The following is a 26,070-nucleotide window of genomic DNA, read 5'->3' on the forward strand; positions in this document are numbered from 1 at the left end:
TAACAAGTGATCCCACACTCGGATATTCCGAGGAGCTCTTTTCAGCGCCATTCCTTGATTTGGCCCTCTCGCCAAGCATGCTTGAAGAGGGACAGATCTTATACCCTGACTCCAAAACTCTTGAGCATCCACAACCACAAAAAGATAATGGTGGGGAATGGCAATTACTGTTTAATGAGGTGGATGATGATGGGACACAGTTGCCAATAACTCAACGGCAATTACTGTCTCAAAAGATGGATGAAGAGGATGAGACACAGTTGTCAATCACTGAGGTTGAGGTTAGGTCAACAAGTCAGGAGGAAGATCAGAGTGAGGAAGTGGAAGAAGATGTGGTGGACGATGAAGTCACTGACCCAACCTGGGAAGGAGGAAAGTCGAGCGGGGACAGCAGTACAGAGGGAGAGGGATCCACAGCACCGCAGCAGACTCGAAGAGGCAGTGGCGTGGCAAAAGGGGGAAGGTGGGCCACACAAAACAGGCCTGCAACTGTTCCCCAGAGCACACCCTTGTGGAAATCTCCCTTGCCAAGGGGTAGGTGTCCCGCAGTCTGGCTCTTTTTGAGGAAAGTGCGGACAACAAAAGAATTGTAATTTGCGACATGTGCCATACAAAAATGAGCAACCTCACCACCACCAGTATGATCCGCCACATGGCATCAAAGCACCGTAATAGGTCCACAATCTGTGTCTGTGGGTCACACCACTGCCTCCTCTTCCCCTGTGTTACGTGCTGGCCGATCCCCTGTCCAAGACACAGGCCCAGATGCCTCCTGCGCCGCACCTAGACCTTCGCAAGCACCTTCAGCGACCACATCCACTTCTGTGTCCCAGCGCAAGTGCAAATACCCAGCCACCCTCCCACAGGCCATAACACTAAATGTGCAGCTTTCCAAATTACTGGCCTTGTAAATGTTGCAATTTAGGCTTGTGGACACTGAGGCCTTCCGCAACCTGATGTCGGCGGCTGTCCCGCATTACGCAGTCCCCAGCCGCCACTATTTTTTAAGGTGTGCTGTGCCTGCCTTACACCAACATGTGTCCCGTAACATCACACGTACCCTGACCAACACAGTTACTGGGAAAGTCCACTTAACCATGGACACATGGACAAATGCATTCAGCCAGGGACGCTACATTTCCCTGACGGCACACTGGGTGAATGTTGCGGAGGCCAGGAGCGAGTCGTACTCTGGGGTGGCACAGGTGCTACTGACGCCAAGGATTGCGGGCCCTACATCGATCAGGGTTTCTGTCAGCACCTACGTTAGTGGCTCCAAACCCTACTTCTCCTCCTTCGACTCCTCCTCCACTTTCACCTCTGAATTATCCATGTGCAGCACTAGTCAGTCATCAGTCGGTAGCTGGAAGCACTGTAGCACTGCAGAGGAGAAGCAGCAACAGGCCGTGCTGAAGCTGATATGCTTAGGGGACAAAAAGCACACTGCCGCAGAGCTGTGGCAGGGGATAAGAGACCAGACTGAGCTGTGGCTCTAGCCACTCAACCTAGAACCAGGCATGGATGTGTCTGATAATGGCTGTAACTTGGTGGCGGCTTTGGAGCTCGGCAAGCTCAGACACATCCCATGGCTAGCCTACATCTTAAACTTAGTGGTTCAGCGGTTTGTACTGGTGAAGGTGCACCATGTGAGCGCACATTTCTGCAAGTCATTGACAGCTTCAGCCGGTCTGTCAACGCTGCAGCAGCGCTTGAAATTGCCAGCTCACCGGCTGTTGTGCGACATGAACTTGCGCTGAAACTCCACGTTCAACATGTTGGCCAGGGTTTTTGAGCATCAGAGGGCAGTAGTGGAATACCATGGTCGTTGCCTTTCCAGTCAGCTTCCGCTATTCACAAGCGAGGAGTCGGCATGGATGTCTGACCTCTGTGAGGTTTTAAGAAACTTTGAGGAATCAACACAAATGGTGATTGTCGATACAGCTATTATCAACATAACCATCCCACTTCTGTGTCTACTCAAACGCTTTCTGCTCACAATTGAGGACAATGCTTTGCATGTGGAAGAGGTGGAAATGGGGGAAGACATTACACAGGGTGATAGCCAGAACACCCTCAGTTCGTCTTCTCAGAGCGAATTGGACGATGAAGCGGAGGAGGAGCAGGAGACGGTTGCCTACACTACAGAGGGAAGTACCTATGGAAGTTTAATAGTAGAAAAGTAGACACATTAGGTATCGCTGCGTCTGTATCGACCGGCTCTATAAATATATCACATGACCTAACCCATCAGATGAACACCGTAAAAAAAAAAAAATGTGCTAAATAAACCATTTTTTGTCACCTTACATCACTAAAAGTACAACACCAAGCAATCGAAAAGGCGTATGCCCGCCAAAATAGAACCAATCTAACCGTCACCTCATCAAATGAGCCCCTACCTAAGACAATCGCCCAAAAAAAATAAAAACTATGGCTCAGAATATGGAGACATTAAAACATCTTTTTTTGTTTTAAAAGTTAAATTTTTAAATGTTATCTCTATTTTCCACCAATTCTTGTGGAACACCTAAAGGGTTAACAAAGTTTGTAAAATCAGTTTTGAATACCTTGAGAGGGGTAGTTTGTAAAATGGGGTCATTTTTGTGTGGTTTCTATTATGTAAGCCTCACAAAGTGACTTTAGACCTGAACTGGTCCTGAAAAAGTGGGTTTAAGAAATTTTCAGAAAAATTTCAAGATTTGCTTTTAAACCTCTAAGCCTTCTAACATCCCTAAAAAATAAAATGACCTTCACAAAATGATCTAAACATGAAGTAGACATATGGGGAATGTAAAGTAATAACTATTTTTGGAGGTTTTTCTATCATAAAAGTTGAGAAATTGACATTTGGAATTTTTTTATAAATAAAAATTATAATTTTTTACTTAATTTTACCACTGTCATGAAGTTCAATACATGATGAGAAAACAATCTCAGAATGGCCTAGATAAGTAAAAGTGTTTTAAAGTTATCATTACCACATAAATTGACATGTCAGATTTGCAAAAAATGGCCTGGTCCTTAAGGTGAAAAATGGCAGGGTCCTGAAGGGGTTAAGGACTTAGTTGCATATTCTCTATGGATTTGGATTCCATAGCTACCCAATGGAGGATTAACAGATAAACATGGGCATTTATTGTGTAAAAACAATATTTATAGCACTAAGCCATAAATAGAGCATTAAAACGGTTTATTTAAATTTAAGAAACACATCTGTTCTAAAAATGGCAAGCTGCCCTTTAAGCTGTGCTGACGTTTACTAGTATGTCTTTGCCAATCATTAATTCAGAAAATAATAGACATCGTGAGATGTATGTTTTATGCATGTTCTATACGTGTGATAAAATGCAATTGTCCCTACACGTGGACTTTATTTTGTTAACATAAAACTAAATGAATAATGAAATACAGTTACTGCTATTCAGCTATTGATATCCCACAATTATACATTATACCGTATAGACCCTTCCTACCTCATCCTAGTATGCTTCCAGCATATATATTGAAGTGTCCTATGCACAATAACTCTTACTTTCATCTTTTAAAGGTATTTGAATTTAAGACATTGCAAGGTAATGCTGATTTTCTATTGTCATATACAGGTAAAACTTGAAAAATTTGAATATCGTGCAAAAGTCCATTTATTTCAATAATGCAAATTAAAAGGAATTGCATTATGCAGCTTAAAATTAGAATTTTGTGAAAAGGTTCAATATTCTAGGCTCAAAGTGTTACACTCTAGTCAGCTAATTAATCCATATCCCCTGAGCAAAGGGTACCAAAAAAATGTTACTTTGGGGTTTCATAAGCAATAAGACATAAGAAATAAGCTATAAGAAATTATAACAAATAAAGGTTTGAAATATCTCGCTTTGTCTGTAATGAGTCAATCTCATATGTTAGTTTCACCTTTTAAGTTGCATTAATGAAATAAATGAACTTTACACGATATTCTAATTTTTCGAGAATCACCTGTACATTTAAAGGGTAAAAACTTTTTTGGTATTTTTTGTATTATTTTTTTGCTGGGGGACCTACATATATTTATAAACATGTTATGTATAATGTGTACAGTCGTGGCCAATGTTTTGAGAATTACACAAATATTAGTTTTCACAAAGTTTGCTGCTAAACTTCTTTTAGATCTTTGTTTCAGTTGTTTCTGTGATGTAGTAAATTATAATTACACGCACTTCATACGTTTCAAAGGCTTTTATCGACAATCACATGACATTTATGCAAAGAGTCAGTATTTGCAGTGTTGGCCCTTCTTTTTCAGGACCTCTGCAATTTGACTGGGCATGCTCTCAATCAACTTCTGGGCCAATTCCTGACTGATAGCAACCCATTCTTTCATAATCACTTCTTGCAGTTTGTCAGAATTAGTGGGTTTTTGTTTGTCCACCCGACTCTTGAGGATTGACCACAAGTTCTCAATGGGATTAAGATCTGGGGAGTTTCCAGGCCATGGACCCAAAATATCAACGTTTTGGTCCCCGAGCCACTTAGTTATCACTTTTGCCTTATGGCACGGTGCTCCATCGTGCTGGAAAATGCATTGTTCTTCACCAAACTGTTGTTGGATTGTTGGAAGAAGTTGCTGTTGGAGGGTGTTTTGGTACCATTCTTTATTCATGGCTGTGTTTTTGGGCAAAATTGTGAGTGAGCCCACTCCCTTGGATGAGAAGCAACCCCACACATGAATGGTCTCAGGATGCTTTACTGTTGGCATGACACAGGACTGATGGTAGCGCTCACCTTTTCTTCTCCGGACAAGCCTTTTTCCAGATGCCCCAAACAATCGGAAAGAGGCTTCATCGGAGAATATGACTTTGCCCCAGTCCTCAGCAGTCCATTCACCATACTTTCTGCAGAAGATCAATCTGTCCCTGATGTTTTTTTTGGAGAGAAGTGGCTTCTTTGCTGGCCTTCTTGACACCAGGCCATCTTCCAAAAGTCTTCGCCTCACTGTGCGTGCAGATGCGCTCACACCTGCCTGCTGCCATTCCTGAGCAAGCTCTGCACTGGTGGCACTCCGATCCCGCAGCTGAATCCTCTTTAGGAGTCGATCCTGGCGCTTGCTGGACTTTCTTGGATGCCCTGAAGCCTTCTTAACAAGAATTGAACCTCTTTCCTTTAAGTTCTTGATGATCCTGTAAATTGTTGATTGAGGTGCAATCTTAGTAGCCACAATATCCTTGCCTGTGAAGCCATTTTTATGCAACGCAATGATGGCTGCACGCATTTCTTTGCAGGTCACCATGGTTAACAATGGAAGAACAATGATTTCAAGCATCACCCTCCTTTTAACATGTCAAGTCTGCCATTTTAACCCAATCAGCCTGACATAATGATCTCCAGCCTTGTGCTTGTCAACATTCTCACCTGAGTTAACAAGACGATTACTGAAATGATCTCAGCAGGTCCTTAAATGACAGCAATGAAATGCAGTGGAAAGGTTTTTTTGGGATTAAGTTAATTTTCATGGCAAAGAAGGACTATGCAATTCATCTGATCACTCTTCATAACATTCTGGAGTATATGCAAATTGCTATTATAAAAACTTAAGCAGCAACTTTTCCAATTTCCAATATTTATGTAATTCTCAAAACTTTTGGCCACGACTGTACATTTTGTATACTAACCTTAAATGAAATTGCCACTCAATTTCCTTAACCCCTCAAAGGGAATGCATCATCAGAAAATGCCTTGCTCTTTAAATCACTTTTTTATGTTTAACATATTTAAGAATTTTTGATGATATTTTTAATTTTCCATCTCACTTTTTATATTTAAACTAAAACAAAAAAACAGCAGTTTTCACACTAGCCACTATGTCTAATAATTGGTGCCACTTTTTGGTTTATACAGATCACATTACTGCAGTTAACTCTTTTTAATACTGCCTATAATGATATCTCCTCTGTGTATAGATAACACAAAATCCACCATTCACAATAGGTGATTGTCAAACGCATCTATTCTTTCCTTGTACAAGGTCACAGAGCATGCCTAGAAAAGTCTCCCATAGAAGAAAATGAGGCCCCCTCCTGACCATTATGACTATGACCCGTGGGGATGCCACAAAGCAATTTTTTTATTCTTTGTAAATGCTAAGAACAGCTCAGGCAAGATGGCCGCCCCCAAAATAATGTTCAGGAAATAAAATAAAAATCTACAATCAGGAAATAAAATCAGAGGAGATGTGCTGCTATCTGATTTTAACTGGCAGGTAAAATTTTTGGTGACACATTTCCTTTAAGGACCGAGTTATTTTCCGTTACTTATTTTATTTTTCCATTCAAGTAGCTGTATGAAGGCTTGTTTTTTGCAGGAAAGTTTTACTTTCTAATGGCACTATCTTATAGTGCATACAATGTAGTGGGAAGATGGATTTTTTTTTTCCAAAATTAGAAAAAAAAAGCACAATTCCGCCACAGTTTTGTGGGTTTTATTTCTACAGCATTACCTATGTGGCAAAACTGGCATGTTACCTTCATTTTATGAGTCAGTATGATTACAGCAATATAACATTTATATAGTTTTTCTTGTGTTTTAATACTTAAAAAAAAAATTTGAAAACATTTTTTTCTTTTTCTTTTCTTACTAGGGATGAGCAAATTGACTCGGAACCGAACCTGAGTTCGGGAAATGGTTTTCTACAGTACAAATTAATTTATGAAGTTATTGCGCGAAGTCTCGCGAGACTTCGCAAAACAATAACTTCGGCTCATCGGAGGCAATACTGCTCCGTACAGTATTCGCTCATCTCTAGACATTACCATTAGTGGTGAGCTAATCAAAGTATCTGAAGTGGACCTTGATCCGAATTTCGGGAAAACTTTAATTAGTCGAGAAGCCAAATTTCCTTGCGCTTTGAATCTATTTTTCCTGAAATGGCGGTAAAGAAAAACCATTATCCAATTGTACGTGAAGAGGATGTGGCAGCGATCTTGATTGCAGAAACCATGCATAATCACGTCACCATGCAAGATTTTGCTCAGTGTCTTCAATCAAGATGGCCAAAAATTTGGCGAAGCAGCCAAATAAATTTTTTTATTACTTTGTTCATCTCTAATTACCATATTCTGACCCCCATAACTTTTTAATATTTTTGTCTGCAGAGTTATTTAGGGGCTCTTTTTGTCTGTAGTTTTTATTGATACCACTTTTGAGTGTGTATGACATTTTGATCACTTTATTCAGCTTTTTGGGAGGTGAAGCAACAAAAAATAATGAACAGGCCATTTAGATTGTTTTTTGTCACAGTATTTAGAGTACAAGATAAATACATTTATAGTTTAATAGTTCAGGTATTTTAGAAAGTGGTGATTAGCGTTAAAAAAAGTGAAGCATTCGAAGTGGAATTTGGTCCAAAGTTTAGGAAAACTTCGATAAGCAACAAATCCGAATTTCCTTGCGCTTCGTGGTACAAATCAGTTTTTCCTAAAATTATAGCTGCACATATTACAAAGTGAAAGTAAGAAACCCAGGAACGCAGGATCACCCATAATTGGCCACACCACAGCATGGCCCTTAACCTGCCCGCAGCACTGCCACTCCGTGTGGCCTTACTCTAAGGCCTCATGCACACGGCCGTGTTCTGCGGCCGAGAGCGGTAACACGGCCTGGATTCCTGTTGAGAGCTGGAGCGCACGGCGTCATAGGTTGCTATGACGCCGTGCGCTTCATGCCGCCGCTGCACAGTAATATACTCGTATAGTGTATTACTGTAATGCAGCGGCGACATGAAGCACATGGCGTCATAGCAACCAATGACGCTGTGCGCTCCTGCTCTCAACAGGAATCCAGGCCGTGTTACCACGGACCGCTCTCGGCCGCGGAACACGGCGAAATATTGGGAAAGAGGTGATTTGATTGTTTTTATATTATTTATATTTTTAAAAACTTTTTTTATGTGACAGGTCTCAGATCATTCAGAAGGCAAGAGGCTGCCATAGCAACCAGACAGCTCCCTCGATCGACGTTTAATGGTGCCATTTAGACCCTAGGAATGCATTGCTCCCAGGGAAATCCCTCCTAGATTCTGTGGTCACAATTGATAACAGCATCTGTGGGGTAAAATGAATAGATCACCAGAAAATGACCTATTGTTCAAATCATGTTTCTATGTTAAACATTTATTTTTTTAGAATTTTTGGTGAGTTTTTTTTAGTTTTTGCATGTCAATATCTATATTAAATATATGTATATAATCCTGCAAATACTTCCTGCCTTTTGAGAGCAGCTACATGGGCCATTGGCAAAATGGACAGGAGCTGACCCCATTAACTTCTATGGGAGAGTTTCCTAGGCATGCTCTGTGACCCGTCAGAGGTCAGGAGTGAGCAGATAAGCTACAGAGGTGTTGCGTATCATTGTAATTCTTCCTGTAGTGATAACGAGATAACTACTGAAAAGTTACCTGTACAGGACAGGAAGCCCTGAACTATTATTAGACCTAGTGGCTGGTATGAAAGTTGCAGGATTAAATACATTATTTTTAAATATGGATAGTGACATGGAACATTAAACAAAAACTCACCAAAAATTCTAAAAAAAGAGGACTTTTAACGTAAAAATGTGGTTTAAACAATAAGTCATTTCTAATAACACATTCCTTTTTAAATGTCCGTGATCTACACTATTGCCAGTCATGGACACCATTTCTGGTTGCCTGCTGTGTAAAACAGACTGCAGCTTTGGCAGTCACTCCATTCCGGAGTGGGTACCATTTTTAAAGAGATGACGAGCAGCAAGTGATTAAAAAGGACCTGTAGCCTCCCCTGACATGTCAGTTTTAGTAAATACTTGCATTCCCCTTCAAGTAATAATTCTGCAGCATCTATTCTTATTACTCTATGTTGTGCCATTCCATTATTATTCCTGCGCAAATTGTAATGAAGATCCAGATGGGTGTTACAATTTGGGGAGGTGTCTCTACACAGTCTGACCCTGTCTAATCAGTGGTGCTAGTGTCTGACTGTGCTTAGACACACTGCCAACTGGTAACACCCATCTGGATCTTCATTACAAACTGCTAGCAATTCATTCCTAAATTTATAGAAGAAATAATAATGGAGTGACACAACATACAGTCATTAGATTCTCCAGGAGAAGGTTGATGATGATGTTGCAAATTTTATCAGACAAGGTCACGATAAGGCTTTGTGTTTCTGCCAATCATCAATTATTAGCATTGATATAGACCCAATGATTCAGTGGTTAGAACTTGGTAACAGGGTAATTAATGTAGGCAGTTAGGCCATGTGACAGGTTTTCCATACAGTTGTCCCCAACAAATGGTGCATTTTCTATGTATTTTGGATTGTGACAGAATAGAAATAAGCACGTGTATTTGTTTTATCACAATGCATCCAAATCAGTAAAATGGAACAACTTCTTATCTTGTGTGTTCTTGGCTGAGTTAAATATCATAAATGAACGTGTTCTTATGTAGAACTGTGTATCTGGTTAACTAACACGCTTTATTTAAAATGCAATATGCAAAGGCAAAAGAATGTATCTTAGCACACCAAATGTAAGTGTAAAATAAATCCAGTTCACGTCAATTACATAGAGCTCATCTTGTAAATATTCAGAAACAGTTTACCAATTACTTCTTTCAATGTCCCCTTTACAGTGCTTACAATTGCACTATGTCAAAAAAAAGGAAATTTCAAGAACAAGGTTCTCCTGCTCCAGTCAATAAAAGAAAATCACTTTTAATGAAACCCCAGCACTATAATCCCACCGAGGAACTTGAAGAAGACAGTGAGGACAAATCTGAGCTGATGAGCTTTAAGTTCATGAAAAAACATTGTTGTACTACTACAGGTATGTAATACAGAACTACAAAAAATGTCTAGGTTGTTAAATGTGTTCCATTTCATATTCAATACAAAATTTCAATACAAATACTAATAAGTATTGTTCAATATATCTTTATGCCTGCTTGATATAGTGCTTAGATATCCATGTGAGAACTCAATGTTAATTAGAAGTACTATCATCTCTTTTTAAGAAATATTTCTTGAAGAATTTGTTTCCCAAATCAAACTAATAAAATGTATCTGTACTGATATATAAAATATGTTGCATGATGGTTTGTGTGTGTGTGTGGGGGGCGGGAGGGGTGAAACAGAACAACTGACCAGAACCAATGTATGCAATCACTGACAGGCATCCTGGGGGTCATTTATGAACAGATATATGCCACTTTTGTGGTGTATATCTGCCCCAGATTCTGTAGCATGCCATGTTGCTTAATCTGTGGGGGTCATTAATTAATTTAGTCTAAAATTGTGGGCATGGCGTGGACAAGGAATGGGACAGACCGTCAGGCCCGTCTGATTTACCGCTTTCTGTGCCTGTTTTAGGCATAGAAAATGGTCTAAATGTAAGACAGCCAGGAAGCAGTCTTACATTTAGAACTGGCGGAGGATCCGGCGGATCCGCCACCAGTTTAGGAGTTATTAAGACCGGCGTCTAAAACGCCGATCTTAATAAATGTGCCCCTGTGACTTCTTCCCCGCTCACGCCAGATCTAAAAAAGGGGTGTGGTGTGTGGCAGGCCCATCTTAATTATCATTTTGTACGCCTGGTGGAGTAAAACATGGTCTAGATGTAAGACAGCTCGGAAGCTGTAGTAGTTGTATTTGCTATTTTTTCACTAGAATTAGAATTTAAATATTTTTTAAGAAATAGTGATTTGGGCAAGAAAGTTGTGAAAATTTGGCAAGGGAAGCAAGTTGGAGATTCTTAAAAGTCCAGGACTTGATCTCTGATACTGACCTCTGAGAATTTTGATACTCTAGTATTAACTCAGGCATGAGCAACCCCATCAAAAGTCTTATTAGTTAGATTTCCTGTTTTGGACACATTGACAGATGCGGAATATCCCAACTATTTAGAGAAGAAATAAGGAACATTTGCTGATTAATAAAAAGTTCCAAGTAAAAATTATGAACGGGCTCTTAAACCTGAGGAATGGGGAGGGCGTAGGAGTGGAGGGTGATCAACTGTGCCAAATACCATGAGATCATTACATTCAGTAGTTTGGTTAGTTCTATTTTAGTCATTTGTAAAGCACACAACCCAGATTGTCATGTTAGCCGAGAGATAGTTGACCAGATGAGTATACACCAGATATCTAGTGGTTTAGAAAGAAAGAGTATGTATGGTAGGTATATGAGGATACATCACATAGAAAGAAATAATTAAAAGCAAATTGTAATTCCAAATAAAAGAGAAAGATTGAAAATGAATGGTACAGATGTAGCCAATGTTATTTTGATTGGCTTAAAGCATTACCACAGCAAAAACAAATAATAGTAATACAATAAATGGCAGTAAAGAGACCACCCTGGTGCAGCTGGTGTCAAAATAATGCTGGCTACATCAGTAAGTCTCTTCCACAAATGCAGTTAACATTGGCATAAAACTTTGACCAGTCTTCCCAATCTATACTTGTTATGTTATGGAAAGATGCAGCGAATACCTACTTATCTGGAACCTGAATGTCCAGAATCTCTCATCATCTAGTATAAAGCAATAATAGTCCCTTTGACATAATAACAGTTTCAGCCCTGAAAACAGATGTGTGGAAGGGCTCAGTGGCAGCAGAACATTATTTAAATAACATCTATCATATCCTCACAGACCTAAAACTGGTAGCTTACTTTTACAGCCAACTCTTCACTGGTTCCGGCATTTGTTTTTTATCATAGCTCCTCCAACTGGTACTTGGAGATAGAACTAATAGCACCAATTGTGGGCAAATAGTGGCTAGAAATGATTTTAAAAAAAGCTGGTTCTAATGGTATGCAGACAGTTTTAGTTCTGTGAAGATGTGACAGGTCCTCTTTAACACTACAGGACCACCGTACGCAGGATTGCGTCTTTGCGGCGGCCCTGTTATTCTGGGTGGACGTGGCGGCGCGTCCTCTCGCGAGACGCGAGATTTCCTGTGAACGCGCAGAGGTAAACTAGCTGATCTACAGCCTGCCAGCGGCGATCGTTCGCTGGCAGGCTGTAGATGCGATTTTTTTAACCCCTAAAAGGTATCTAATATACCTGCTACCTGGTCCTCTGGTGGTCCCTTTTGCTTGGATCGACCACCAGAGGACACAGGCAGCTCTGTAATAAGTAGCACCAAACACCACTACACTACACCCCCCCTGTCACTTTTTAACCCCTGATCACCCCATATTAGACTCCCTGATCACCCCCCTGTCATTGATCACCCCCCTGTAAGGCTCCATTCAGACGTCCGTATGTGTTTTGCGGATCCGATCCATGGATCAGCGGATCCGCAAAACACATACGGACGTCTGAATGGAGCCTTACAGGGGGGTGATCAATGACATATAGCCCATATAGACTCCCTGATCACCCCCCTGTCATTGATCACCCCCCTGTAAGGCTGGCTCCATTCAGAGGTCCGTATGTGTTTTGCGGATCCACGGATCCATAGATCGGATCCGCAAAACACATACGGACGTCTGAATGGAGCCTTACAGGGGGGTGATCACCCCATATAGACTCCCTGATCACCCCCCTGTCATTAATCACCCCCTTGTAAGGCTGGCTCCATTCAGAGGTCCGTATGTGTTTTGCAGATCCACGGATCCATGGATCGGATCCGCAAAACACATATGGACATCTGAATGGAGCCTTACAGGGGGGTGATCAGGGAGTCTATATGGGGTGATCACCCCCCTGTCATTGATCACCCCCCTGTAAGGCTCCATTCAGAGGTCCGTATGTGTTTTGCGGATCCACGGATCCATGGATCGGATCCGCAAAACACATATGGACATCTGAATGGAGCCTTACAGGGGGGTGATCAGGGAGTCTATATGGGGTGATCACCCCGCTGTCATTGATCACCCCCCCTGTAAGGCTCCATTCAGACGTCCGTATGTGTTTTGCGGATCCGATCCATGGATCCGTGGATCCGCAAAACACATACGGACCTCTGAATGGAGCCTTACAGGGGGGTGATCAATGACAGGAGGGTGATCAATGACAGGGTGGTGATCACCCCATATAGACTCCCTGATCACCCCCCTGTCATTGATCACCCCCCTGTAAGGCTCCATTCAGACATTTTTTTGGCACAAGTTAGCGGAAATTGATATTTTTATTTTTTTATTACAAAGTCTCATATTCAACTTGTCACAAAAAAATAAAATCTCACATGAACTCACCATACCCCTCACGGAATCCAAATGCGTAACATTTTTTAGACATTTATATTCCAGACTTCTTCTCACGCTTTAGGGCCCCTAAAATGCCAGGGCAGTATAAATACCCCACATGTGACCCCATTTTGGACAGAAGACACCTCAAGTTATTTTGTGAGGGGCATAGTGAGTTCATGTAAAATTTTATTTTTTGTCACAAGTTAGCGGAAAGGGAGACTTTGTGAGAAAAAAAAAAAAATTTCCGCTAACTTGTGCCAAAAAAAAATAATTAGATGAACTCGCCATGCCCCTCACAGAATACTTTTGGGTGTCTTCTTTCCAAAATGGGGTCACATGTGGGGTATTTATACTGCCCTGGCATTTTAGGGGCCCTAAAGCGTGAGAAGAAGTCTGGAATCCAAATGCCCTCCTAAAAGATACTCATTGGAATTTGGGCCCCTTTGCCCACCTAGGCTGCAAAAAAGTGTCACACATGTTGTATCGCTGTACTAAGGAGAAGTTGGGAAATGTGTTTTGGGGTGTTTTTATACATATACCCATGCTGGGTGAGAGAAATATCTCTCTATAATGACAACTTTGTATAAAAAAATGGGAAAAGTTGACATTTAGAGAGATATTTCTCTCACCCAACATGGGTATATGAAAAAAGACACCCCAAAACACATTGCCCTACTTCTCCTGAGTACGGAGATACCACATGTGTGACACTTTTTTGCAGCCTAGGTGGGCAAAGGGGCCCAAATTCTAAAGAGCACTTGTAGGATTTTACAGGGCATTTTTTACACATTTGGATTCCAGACTTCTTCTCACGCATTAGGGCCCCTGAAATGCCAGGGCAGTATAACTACCCCACAAGTGACCCCATTTTGGAAAGAAGACACCCCAAGGTATTTTGTGATGGGCATAGTGAGTTCATGGAAGTTTTTATTTTTTGTCACAAGTTAGTGGAATATGAGACTTTGTAAGGAAAAAAAAAATCATCATTTTCCGCTAACTTGTGACAAAAAATAAAAAGTTCTATGAACTCATTCTGCCCATCAGTGAATACCTTAGGGTGTCGACTTTCCGAAATGGGGTCATTTGTGGGGTGTTTGTACTGTCTGGCCATTGTAGAACCTCAGGAAACATGACAGGTGCTCAGAAAGTCAGAGTTGCTTCAAAATGCGGAAATTCACATTTTTGTACCATAGTTTGTAAACGCTATAACTTTTACCCAAACCATTTTTTTTTACCCAAACATTTTTTTTTTATCAAAGACATGTAGAACAATAAATTTAGAGAAAAATGTATATAGAAATGTCATTTAAAAAAAAAAAATTACAACTGAAAGTGAAAAATGTCATTTTTAAAAAAAAAATTCATTAAATTTCGATTAATAACAAAAAAAGTTAAAATGTCAGCAGCAATGAAATACCACCAAATGAAAGCTCTATTAGTGAGAAGAAAAGGAGGTAAAATTCATTTGGGTGGTAAGTTGTATGACCGAGCAATAAACCGTGAAAGTAGTGTAGTGCAGAAGTGTAAAAAGTGGTCTGGTCATTAAGGGTGTTTAAGCTAGGGGAGCTGAAGTGGTTAAAAGATGTTTGCAAGGGCTGTGGATATGTTGGAGATGGCCTGTGATAGGAATAAGCATTATTAAAAAATGCCTCCTACAGTTTGGCTTGTTTTAAGCGTTCCTTTAATAGTCTCATGAGTCCATTGTGTGCTTCTTGAGGTTCTTTAAATCTGAAGTGTACTATGATAAGACCCCACTTTTTTTTGCATAGACAGTGAAGGCAAATATGCACAGATGCTCCCTGGGTAACACAACAGATTGTCCCCATGGTAATTGACTAGAAGCAAACTACAAGGTCACATAATGGACATAACAAAAAAAAAAGAAAAAAGAAAAAAGGGACTAGCTTAGAACCTATTTGTAATTGGCCATTCCCACTATGCAGGAATCCTTGATGCTTTACAATTAAAATTCCTTTATCATACAATATAATACATCACGTATTTATCATTTTGTATACAAGTAATAACTTCCTATGAAAAAGAAATTTATTGATGCAATCATTATGGACGCTAAGACTATAAATGCGAAACACAGAAGAGTCTAATGATAGACCACAATTTTCTAACTGGAGAGAAAATTAGGAATGAAAAAAAAAAAAAAAAGGACTTGTTTGTTATCCCTTATTTCATCAGCATGCCAAATTAATTTTGTATTCAGCTTACAAGGGATGTAGAACAGCAGGATTTTTTTTAAAAGTGAGAACTACTTGGTTGGACTAAAACCTCTTTTTGAAAAATCCAAATCATCCTTCACGGTATGAATCCTATTTTCTTAAATATAATTAATAAATATTTTTCTTTTAACACATAACAAACAGTTGAACCAAACATTAGGTAAGTTGGAAATGTCCCAAAATGCTAACAGTCTGGCATCAGAAAAGTGAAATGCATTGGGCCGCACATGTGCTTTTCTACCCCCCTGTAATCTGCACTTAATAGGAATATTTTAAACTATGTAACTAAGCAACGGAGGTAATTGTTGCTTTCTAGAGCTTTTGTTAGGCACTTTAACACAGCCCAAATATGCATAATTAGGCATAATGTCTATAAATCATTATTGTACACATGTGGGTAGTTAAGTGGATTGAGAGAATAGTTCAATGAATTGAGCATATTCACTGAAAATGCTTTTTATTTGTTTTCTCCAGTTCATAATACTTTAAATTATCATAACCCTTTACACCATCTCTCAATAGCTAGCAGTGTTATTGAGAAAAACTTCATTTGCATTTTAGACTATGTTTAATTTATTATTTAAAACTGGAGTTTGTTGGATGTTAAATCAGGAGATGATAAGCCATTGTGTGGAATGATATGTGGCTCTTTATGTAGCCCATTTTCTAGTATGTAAAATGTTAAATTTTCCGGTTTAGAGTGAATAGATCCAAACAAAAGAACGCCATCTATAATCAAAGTTATTAAAAGGGCTATTGTTGTGACTTCTTCCAAAAATGCTTTTAGTTACTATGACAATATTTACTTGATCCTGGCAGTCCAGTGTTGATTTTAGGGGGATAATTGCAAGAAAGATACATAATGCATACTTTTTTTGAGTGCCCGTGTCTGTGGTTCTGTTTATAAGGATTGCAGTGGAGCATAAAAGCAGCATTGTCTACTATCATTATACCCTCTCATCTGGTTTCTACAACCTGCTGCTTTTCTCAATTTTTCAAGTTCATTCTGTCATTTTGACAGAAACATGATAATTAACACAAATATAGATATTTATTAAAGTTTCCTGGCTGTAGAACTTTAAAATAAATGAAAACAAAGATTTAGCAAATGGCATCGCTGCATGAAAGACTCTGCAGTGAGCAATGGGATTTTTGGTCAATAATGTAGTGCTGTTTTCCTCTCCAGTTATAAAAGCCACATAAAAGGTGTTTTCTAGGCTCCTAATATTGATGATTTATCCTTACGATCAGTCATTAATATCAGATTGGGGATGGTCTGACACCCCACAAGTCCACTGATCACCTCTACCCTGCGGCCTCTGGTGGTGGCATTAGCACCCTGAATGGAACAGGTAGCACAGCTCCGTTCAAGTGTAGTGTCCGTACTGGTTTATTGCCCCATTGAAGTTAATGGGTGCTGAGCTGCAGTAACCTTGCACTTTCAATGGAGCTGTGCCTCCTGTTCCATTCAAATTGCTAGTTCCAGCACCGGATGATGCAAGGAACGGCTGATCAGTGGAGGTGCAGGTTTTCTGACCCCTAAATTGCTGATCTATCATGAAGATCGGTAATAATATCAGGTGCCTGGAAAACCCCTTTAACCCCTTAACGCCTAGTGCCGTACATGTACGGCGCAACCAGAATTGACTTAACGCCCAGCACCGAACATGTTCAGCGCACTGATCTGGCGGGTGCAGGAGCAGCACCCGCCCGATCCGCGGCAGGGGTCCGGCAGTCACTGATAGCCGGACCCCTGCTGTATGCAGCAGCATCAGTGAAATCAACAATGCCAGCGCATTAACCCCTGCATGGCCATGGTCAGCGCTGACAGCGGCACGTGCAGACTTCAGACGTGTGCGGGGTGGCGCTGCTATGACAGGGACCCAATGGCAGGGAAGGCAGCCTGATGCCTTCCTTAGGATCTCACAGGCAAGCAGGCTGTAAGTGTATAACACTGGTAATACACTTACAGCCAATCCATCACAATACAGAATTATTGTGATGCATTGTTAAGGGGTATGAGACCCCCAAAAGTTGAAGTCCCAGAGTGGGTCAAAAAATAAAGTGTAAAAAAAGTTAAAAAGTTAAGTTTTACAGAATTTTTTTTTGAAGTTTGAAGTAAAAATAAAGTTTCTTTTTCCCAAAATGAAGTAAAAAAAATTGTAGGGAAAATAAAAATATGGCTCTCAGACTATGAAGACACTAAAACATGATTTTTTTTTGTTTAAAAAATGATATCATTGTGTAAAACTTACATAAATAAAAAAGTATTAGGTACATATTAGGTATTGCCACGTCCATAACGACCTGCTCATAAAAATATCACATGACCTAACCCCTTTAGGTGAACACCTTAAAAAAAAAAATCGTGTCAAAAAAGCAATTTTTTGTCACATGACATCACAAAAAGTGTAACAGCAAGCGGTCAAAAAGTCATATGCACCCCCAAAATAGTGCCAATAAAACCGGCATCTCATCCCGCAAAAATGATACACTACCTAAGACAATTTCCCAAAAACTGAAAAAACTATGGCTCTAATACTATGGAGACACTAAAACATGATTTTTTTGGTTTCAAAAAGTGTAATAGCAAGCGATCAAAAACTCATACGCACCCTAAAATAGTACCAATCAAACCATCATCCCATACTGAAAAAAATGAGCCCCTGCATAAGACAGTCGCCCAAATTTTCTTTTTTAAATATGGCTTTCAGAATATGGAGACACTAAAAAATCATTTATTTTTCAAAAATGCTTTATTATATAAAACTGAAACAAACAACCAAAACAATAGTCATATTTGGTATTGTTGTGTTCGTAACAACCTGCTATATAAAAATACTACATGATCTAACCTGTCAGATGAACATTGTAAAAAACAAAAAATAAAAAAGGTGCCAAAACAGCTATTTTTTTGTTATCTTGCCTAACACAAAGTGTAATATAGAGCAACCAAAAATCATATGTACCCTAAAATAGTACCAACAAAACTGCCACCTTATCCTATAGTTTCCATAATTGGGTAATTTTTTTGGAGTTTCTACTCTAGGGGTGCATCAGGGGGTCTTCAAATGTGACATGCAGCTTAAAATTATCCTAGTGAAATCTTCCTTCCAAAAACCATATGTCTTCTGTGCCCATATAGCAGTTTACAACCACATATGGGGTGTTTCTGTAAACTTAAGTATAAGGGCAATAAGTATTGAGTTTTGTTTGGCTGTTAACCCTTGCTTTGTTAGTAGAATTTTTTTTATTAAAATGGAAACTCTGCCAAAAAAGTGAAATTCTGAAATTTCATCTCCATTTTCCATGAATTCTTGTGGAACACCTAAAGGGTTAACAAAGTTTGTAAAATCAGTTTTGAATACTTTGAGGGGTGTAGTTTCTAAAATGGGGTCATTTTTGGGTGGTTTCTATTATGTAAGCCTCACAAAGTGACTTCAGACCTGAACTGGTGCTCAAAAAGTGGGTTTTGGAAAAATTTCAAGATTTGCTTCTAAATTTCTAAGCCTTCTAATGTCCCCAAAAAATAAGAGGCATTCACAAATTATCCAAACATGAAGTAGACATATGGGGAATGTAAAGTAGTAACTATTTTTTGAGTTATTACTATCTATTATAAAAGTAGAGAAATAGAAATTTGCTCATTTGCTAATTTTTTGTAAATTTGGTATTTTTTATATAAATAAAAATAAAAATGTTTGACTCAATTTTACCACTGTCATGAAGAACAATATGTGATGCTAAAACTGTCTCAGAATGGCCTGGATAAGTAAAAGCGTTTTAAAGTTATTACTACATAAAGTGACACATGTCAGATTTGCTAAAAATGACCTGGGCAGAAAGGTGAAAAATGGCTTGGTCCTGAAAGGGTTAAAGTCTGGTCTGTTCCTCAGGGTTAGATTTATTTAAGAGGAATTCAGGTTAGCTAATGTATTGTGATTTTTAACCTACAATAAACTAAGTCCTTGCCTCCACAGGCAAGCACTATTTATTCTGCATTGGTAAGATTCAGCATTTCTATTTGTGACATATAAAGTGAATAGTGGGGGTATACTTGATGGCATATATATGATGATTCTTATATAGAAGAAACGCGTTGAGCAGAGACATACTGCAATAGCGTGAACTAGATGACAGTCTTCTAACTGGGAAGCAGGGTCAGAGGGAACGTTGCAGGGTACCCACAGCTGTGGTGCCATACCACTCATTATATAGCATAGTGGGATCCATGCGTGTTACTGTGTATCAGGGTGTTGTAACACTGAGGCACCCTGATCTACACCTAACCCTGTCTCTCCCATATCAATCACTGCAGCTGGTCAGAGAGCACTGGGAAATTGTAGTGTCATTTACCTCATGTAAACTGGTGTCTCCAAGTTCTCTATGTGCCAGGGCACACCGAAACGCGCGTTGGGGTAACGCCATCCTTGTTGGTTGACACACGGCACTTGTCCTGGTAGGTTCTCCTTCACTTTTTCTCTATGCTGCTCAGGTTGTATGGGTAGAGGTGGGTGATTATTATTTTTTGGATCCTCTCTCTGGACCGGTAGTTATTATTTTCCTCACCTACGGCTCCCCATAACATACAGTGTGGTATGACTTATGACCTACCTTTGTGATACTTATGATTTACATACAAATTTATTTATTACTTACCTATGCATCAATTTATGATAATGTTGCCTGCAGCCTGTGTCCCTTCAGGATGGTGTTTTTTCTGCCCACTTGGTTTTTAATGATTATGTCTGTGATATATATCATTTTTTGTAATAAATAAAGTATTTGATAATTGACAATAGTACGGAGTCAGCTTCGTCTCTTTTATAGGTTTTGTATTTTCATGGGAGCTGGTGCTCGTGATTGTTTACAGGTTGATCCTCGTACTATTGCCGCAATATGGATTGTATATGCTAATGTTAGCTTGGGCATGAGGATCCCTTTTGGTTGTTTCGTTTTTGTACACTTACAAACAGTGTCTGACAAGGGTTCCTTGGGCCCACCAGAGGAAATTATTCTCGAGGTCCAACCCCTAAATTCATCCATAAACAGACCCTAGTTGCATTTTAGTGTCTCTAAAGGCAGCTCTAAATGTTTTTTTTTTCTCCTAAACCTTTGGGGCCCACTATGGTGTCAAAGCTTGGGCCCATTGGAGGACTGTGTACCAAGTAGCCTCAGTAAAGTACAGTGGATTTGTTGCCACCCAGCCTTCTTGTCATTGCACTGCACTGAACTACCATATGCATCATTATATCATTGCACGGTCCAAAGGAGCATGAGGAAAGCAACCTCCATGACTACTACAACTGCCCTCTGTACTACTACTCCTATCCTCTCCACCCTCCCCACTGGACTGCTGCACTTATTCTTAACATAGTCTCCAATGTTAACAATTATAATTATTACCTGTTTGCACTTGTCCTTAGGACAGCCAATATTATAGCCCAGATAGCTCCATTTAACATGTTGCTGGTTTCTACTGGTAACAGTTGACGCACTTGATTACATGCAAAAAAAGGGACGTTCCAGCACACGGTAAATCCAGACGGTTGGTCGTATTTATTGGTCTTCAAAATAGAATCAAGTACAGCATGTATCTACACCCATCACCGTGAACGGTTAACATGTTTCGGACTTTACATGGTCCTTAGTCATAACTAGGTTAACCGTTCACGGTGGTGGGTGTACATACATGCTGTACTTGATTCTATTTTGAAGACCAATAAAGACGAATAACCGTGTGGATTTACCGTGTGCTGGAACGTCTCCTTTTTTGCATTGCATCTATCAAGACTGGTCCGGTCGTGTTCCGTGCACCTTAGCTGGTATGGTGATCTGGAAAAGCAACTATTTTTCTACAGTTGATGACAGTCACACTATTAATCCATTACATTTATGTAGGATTTCCATTTCTATGCTTTTATTAATACTAAGCAAGTTAACAATCTCCATGTGCATATTAAAATTTTATGTACGAGGTTTACTTTTCGATCTATGTTTTAATACAGTTTTTGTGTTTTAATAGGTTCAATAATTGTTCAATCATCTGGCATGACCACACATACAATAGAGAAAAAGTGTAGCTACGAAGACAATATCACTGACCAATCAGTAACGGGAAGGTCAGAAAAAGACACTGTTTTTCATGCAGTAATAGATAGCCCTACTGAAAGTGTAATTCAATCGGTAAAAGCCATTAGAAATCTCGGAGAATCATATGGTATCCAATCCTCCAAGCAAAAAGACTCACCAACATTTTCTTCTGATGACAATAAAGGTAGCCCTGCAATAACTGAAAATGGATGGGATAGTTCTTCCAGTTATTCAGATGAAACTAACTCAAAGGACCATATGACTGACAGATTCAGTAATGCAATGAAGCAGAAAGTTGAAATAGATAGTAGTGAAGGAAAAGAGTTGGAAAGTGACTCATTGGCCGGAATATCAAAAAATGATGAAATAAATCAAAATCAGATTCCTGAAAGTGAGGAAGATGATAAATGTCTCTCAGTTATTACAGAGGAGTCAGTGGATCTGGATAAAACAAAAGGGAATTTGAGCCTGCTGGAACAAGCAATAACTTTACAGGCAGAGCAAGGTCATATGTTCCATAGTACCTACAAAGAACTTGACATGTTTTTGATGGAACACCTAGCAAGAGACAGAAGACAAACGAAAGTAATAGATGGAGTTGGGCGGCAAATATATACCAGCAAAAGTAAGAAATAAAGTTACTTTTAAGTTTTTTAATTTTTAATTTGGGAGTCAGCTATTCTTTAAAATTGCTCTCATGTTGTATAATTTTTACACACAGATATTGACCTGCACAGGGATGGATTTGGCATTTATGTCTGTGGGCCCCTGTTACACCACTAAACTCTACTATGTAGCACTGCTAAGCTCCACATCATAGCACTGCTAAGCTCTGCCCTGTCACATCACTAATATGTATACTTTCAAACAGTATAATGCCCCCTTATGTGTCCGTCATACAGTATTTTGCCCCCTTATGCGTCCCTCATACAGTATTTTATCGCCTTATGTATAGTAGCTAAAGCACAATTTAATGACCCCTTATGTGCCCCTTTAGCATCTCTAAAATTAATATTGACCTAGCCCATGTTCCCATGACAAATGGAAATCTGCCTCAGTACTGTATGTCTGGTGGCTAGGCACAGCAGGTGTGATGACATCACTTATGCCTGCTAGCAACATAATGCCATAATGCAGGTTGCAGTGTCCCTGGTGGAGCTGGGAGTTAACGGATCTTATCTTCACCATTGTATTTAACTGTATCCAAGTCCTGAGAACTTGGATGCAGCTATTTTTTTGCTGCTTTTTTAACATTGAAAGCCTGTTTTCCTCACAAAAACTCAACTGATGTACAAGCCCAAATCCATGCCTTCGTGTTCTAAACTTAGCCCATGATCTGTAGTAATCTTCAAAAATTGCTTCTGGCTTCAAAATTATGCTCTCTTTAAATCACCTATATCGTATATGATCACAAGTCTGCTAGAAGACCATGTGGTCATTGAAACTGAAAGTTGTCATTTGTTATGACAGATTGAGACAGGAGAACCTCCTATAGAGCAGACAAATGTTATATGGCAGACATAATGTTTAATAAAACACACAAAATGTTTTGAGTGTCTATATTAGACTGTGATGTGGGTGGTTATAATATATGTTTAAATTATCACCCAACTACATTAAATTAAAAAGTGAGCTTACGTAAAAATATGTCTTATTAAAGGGGTTGATCAATTTTGCTTATTAACCCCCCCTGCCCCCCTTCCCAAACTTCCAAGAAGCCAAACCTGTGAAGAAATGGGTACTTACCTGTTCCCCACTGCTTTATAGCAGCTCCTTGTCTCCAGAGCTCTATTCACTAGACGTCCAGTCCCCAGCTTCCAATGACTGGTCTCAGTGGTGACCTGTTTCCATGCAGAATGTGACTGTCGGGTTATGTCACGCATGGAAACAGGTCAGCACTGAGGCCAGTAATTGGATGCAATAACGCTTATGGCACCGTCCATGTAGAAGTTGACATATGTAGACCAGAAGTCCAGTGAGTAGAGCCTGGGAGCTACAGAGCCAGAAAAGAATGTAAGGAGCAGATAGATTTGAACTTCTTCACAGGTACCACTTGCTGGGAAGGAATTTGAAAAAACCTGGACAACCCCTTTAAGGAGGTTGTTTGGCCAGTTAAATTTTAAAGTAAATTATTTTTTTAAAGGGTTCTCAGAACATTATAAAATAGATGAAAAAGGTCATAATTACCTTACCAATCCCCGCTGCTCACATTTCAATGTTCGTATGTCCCCTGCCTGTCTCGAATTTCTGAGCCTTCTCAACACACAGGGAATGACCACAGCAGTGACCTGCCTCAGTCAGTGATTGGCTGAGTGGTAATTCCCTTTGTGTCAAGAGGCACCTGGAACCAGATACCAGTGCGGAGGACTGGGACAGGTTTATTTTGATAATATTCTCCACTTGCATACTTTATCATGAAATTAAGAAGGTTTTCAATTTAGTACAGGACTCACAAGCAGTGAAGATCATTCATGATCAATGCATGATGCTGAGACATTGTATTGTGTATAGTATCATAAATAAAACTGTTTGCTTTGAGCATGCAAAGCTGCACCCATCTTCTAAGCTTCAGAAATCATTCCATGTAAATACTGACCAGTGAAGAAATGTACTAGTTGGGCCTAAAAATAGTTGTTCTTTTTCTTTTACAGATTCACCACGTCTTGAGAAACGTGAGACGAAATGCCCCATACCAGGCTGTGATGGTACTGGTCATGTTACAGGACTCTATCCACATCATCGCAGTCTGTCAGGGTGTCCTCATAAAGTTCGAGTGCCTTTAGAAAGTCAGTGACAAAGTTTACTGCATATAACTTGTGACTTTGAAATTAAAGGGTCACTGAGTTTTCAGAAAACTTTTGATATGTCATGGAAACTTATCCTAAGTATTGATAGGTGGGGGTCTGAGTGCTGTTCCCTATGATCATAACAGTAAGGAGAGAAAAGTGCTTGTATATCACATTCTCTCTCCTTTTTGCAAGAGAGGAAGTGAGACAGACTCTATAGAAAACATATGGGCATGCCTTGATTTCATCTTCTGCAGTGAGGTGTGAAAGTGTGATATGTGGGCCCATCTTTCTTATGATTCTAGGGATCAGTGGTGGTCTCAAAAGTGGATCATTAATGGTCAAAACTTTTGATATGTCTCTATGACATATCAAAAGTTTTCTGAAAACTCAATGACCCTTTGAATTGTAGTATGATAGATTATGAACAATGGCCCTCATGGACTATTGAATAGAAAAGAAAATCATTTGAATTCCATTTTACCATTGATTTAAACTAGGTTTACCTATGTAGTGAGCCCAATTACTGCATAGGATAAATCAAAACTTAACAAGCTTATAAGTATTAGATGTGGAGAGTAGATAAAATGTTTAACAATAAACTGTAGTATCATTTCTATCCATTACACTACTCAACAATATGCTCACAGTAATGTATTTATTTATAATGCTCAACACAATTATCTTCTTATTGTCTAACCCCTTCCCATTCTGTGAAGTACTATTACGTCAAAATCATGATGATGGTGAAGGCTCAGGAGCTGCACCCATATCACTGCTTGTGGGTGGGGTTGTATTATACAGCACCCATCTTTCACTGCAGGGATCAGATTCAACACAGATCCCATAGTCAATATCAACTACAGCATCTGAGTGGTTAGACAGGGGGAGGGAACTCCCTCTGTACTCTAATATGTATGTTGTGAAGGCAATAGTGCGGTGACAAGTACTTGACATGGTAGCCAGGGGCCTTCTAAAGGGCCCCAGACCTGCCATGTCCTGGTTGCTGTTACATCCTGGCACTGCATGTCAGAATGTTTATGCACTGAAATACAGGACTATTATCACAGGTTCAAGTCCTCCAAGGGGACAATTTTTTTTTAAAAAGTTGAAAAATGTTTTTAAAAATAATAACCATCTGGCTTATTATTAAATTAAGCTTTGGGATTGGCGACTGTAAATGCACTACTACTTGGAAGTGTAGCAACACATGACCAATCACTGCTCCTGAAGCCGAATTTGAGCTTTGGCACCCAGCGCAGGACCCAGATTTTTAGGAATGACCTAGTTTTCCGGCCCTGTCAATCAACAGACAGGTAGACGCTTCTTCACCTGTAAAGACAGCCCCCACAGGTGAACTGTTCATACTAATGAGACAAATCGATTAGTTAGAATTGATTCACTCATCGCAAATTAAAAAATCCCATTATTTAACCCACATAATTAAGGTGTTTTTTTGGTCACATTGACGACGCAATTTTTTTAATAAAAACTATCAAAAGGTCCCATGTATCAAAAATGGTATCAAATGAAAATAAAGCTTACCAGCAAAAAATAAATAAATAAACTCTCACACAGTTCCAGCGACCTGAAAGTATAAAAGGTTTTGGGTGTCAGAATATAGCCGCACAGAGCAATATCTTTTGAAAAGGACATTTACATTTTTTTAAAGTTGTAAAACATAACAAACATTTTATAAATTTGGCATCTCCATAATCATAAATAATGACGTTAAATATCATTAGTACAGCA

General features: G+C 39.5%; 1 protein-coding gene across 2 annotated transcripts in view; it reads left to right on the forward strand.

The window, feature by feature from the left end:
* The first annotated feature begins 9,650 nt into the window (after positions 1 to 9,650).
* Positions 9,651 to 26,070, forward strand: part of ST18 (ST18 C2H2C-type zinc finger transcription factor) — a 180,858-nt gene continuing 164,438 nt past the window's right edge. Inside the window, exons 1-3 of one of the 2 annotated variants that reach the window (XM_040432085.1) lie at positions 9,651 to 9,837; positions 21,465 to 22,157; positions 24,184 to 24,318. In XM_040432085.1, the coding sequence (XP_040288019.1) occupies positions 9,660 to 9,837; positions 21,465 to 22,157; positions 24,184 to 24,318 (1,006 nt within the window). In that variant the 5' untranslated portion in view covers positions 9,651 to 9,659. Of the gene's footprint in view, positions 9,838 to 11,119; positions 11,125 to 21,464; positions 22,158 to 24,147; positions 24,319 to 26,070 lie in introns of both variants that reach the window. The other variant, XM_040432086.1, reaches the window with a different exon arrangement.

This window comes from Bufo bufo, chromosome 5, assembly GCF_905171765.1.
Source record: "Bufo bufo chromosome 5, aBufBuf1.1, whole genome shotgun sequence".
In the NCBI taxonomy this organism is placed as follows: Eukaryota; Metazoa; Chordata; class Amphibia; order Anura; family Bufonidae; genus Bufo; species Bufo bufo.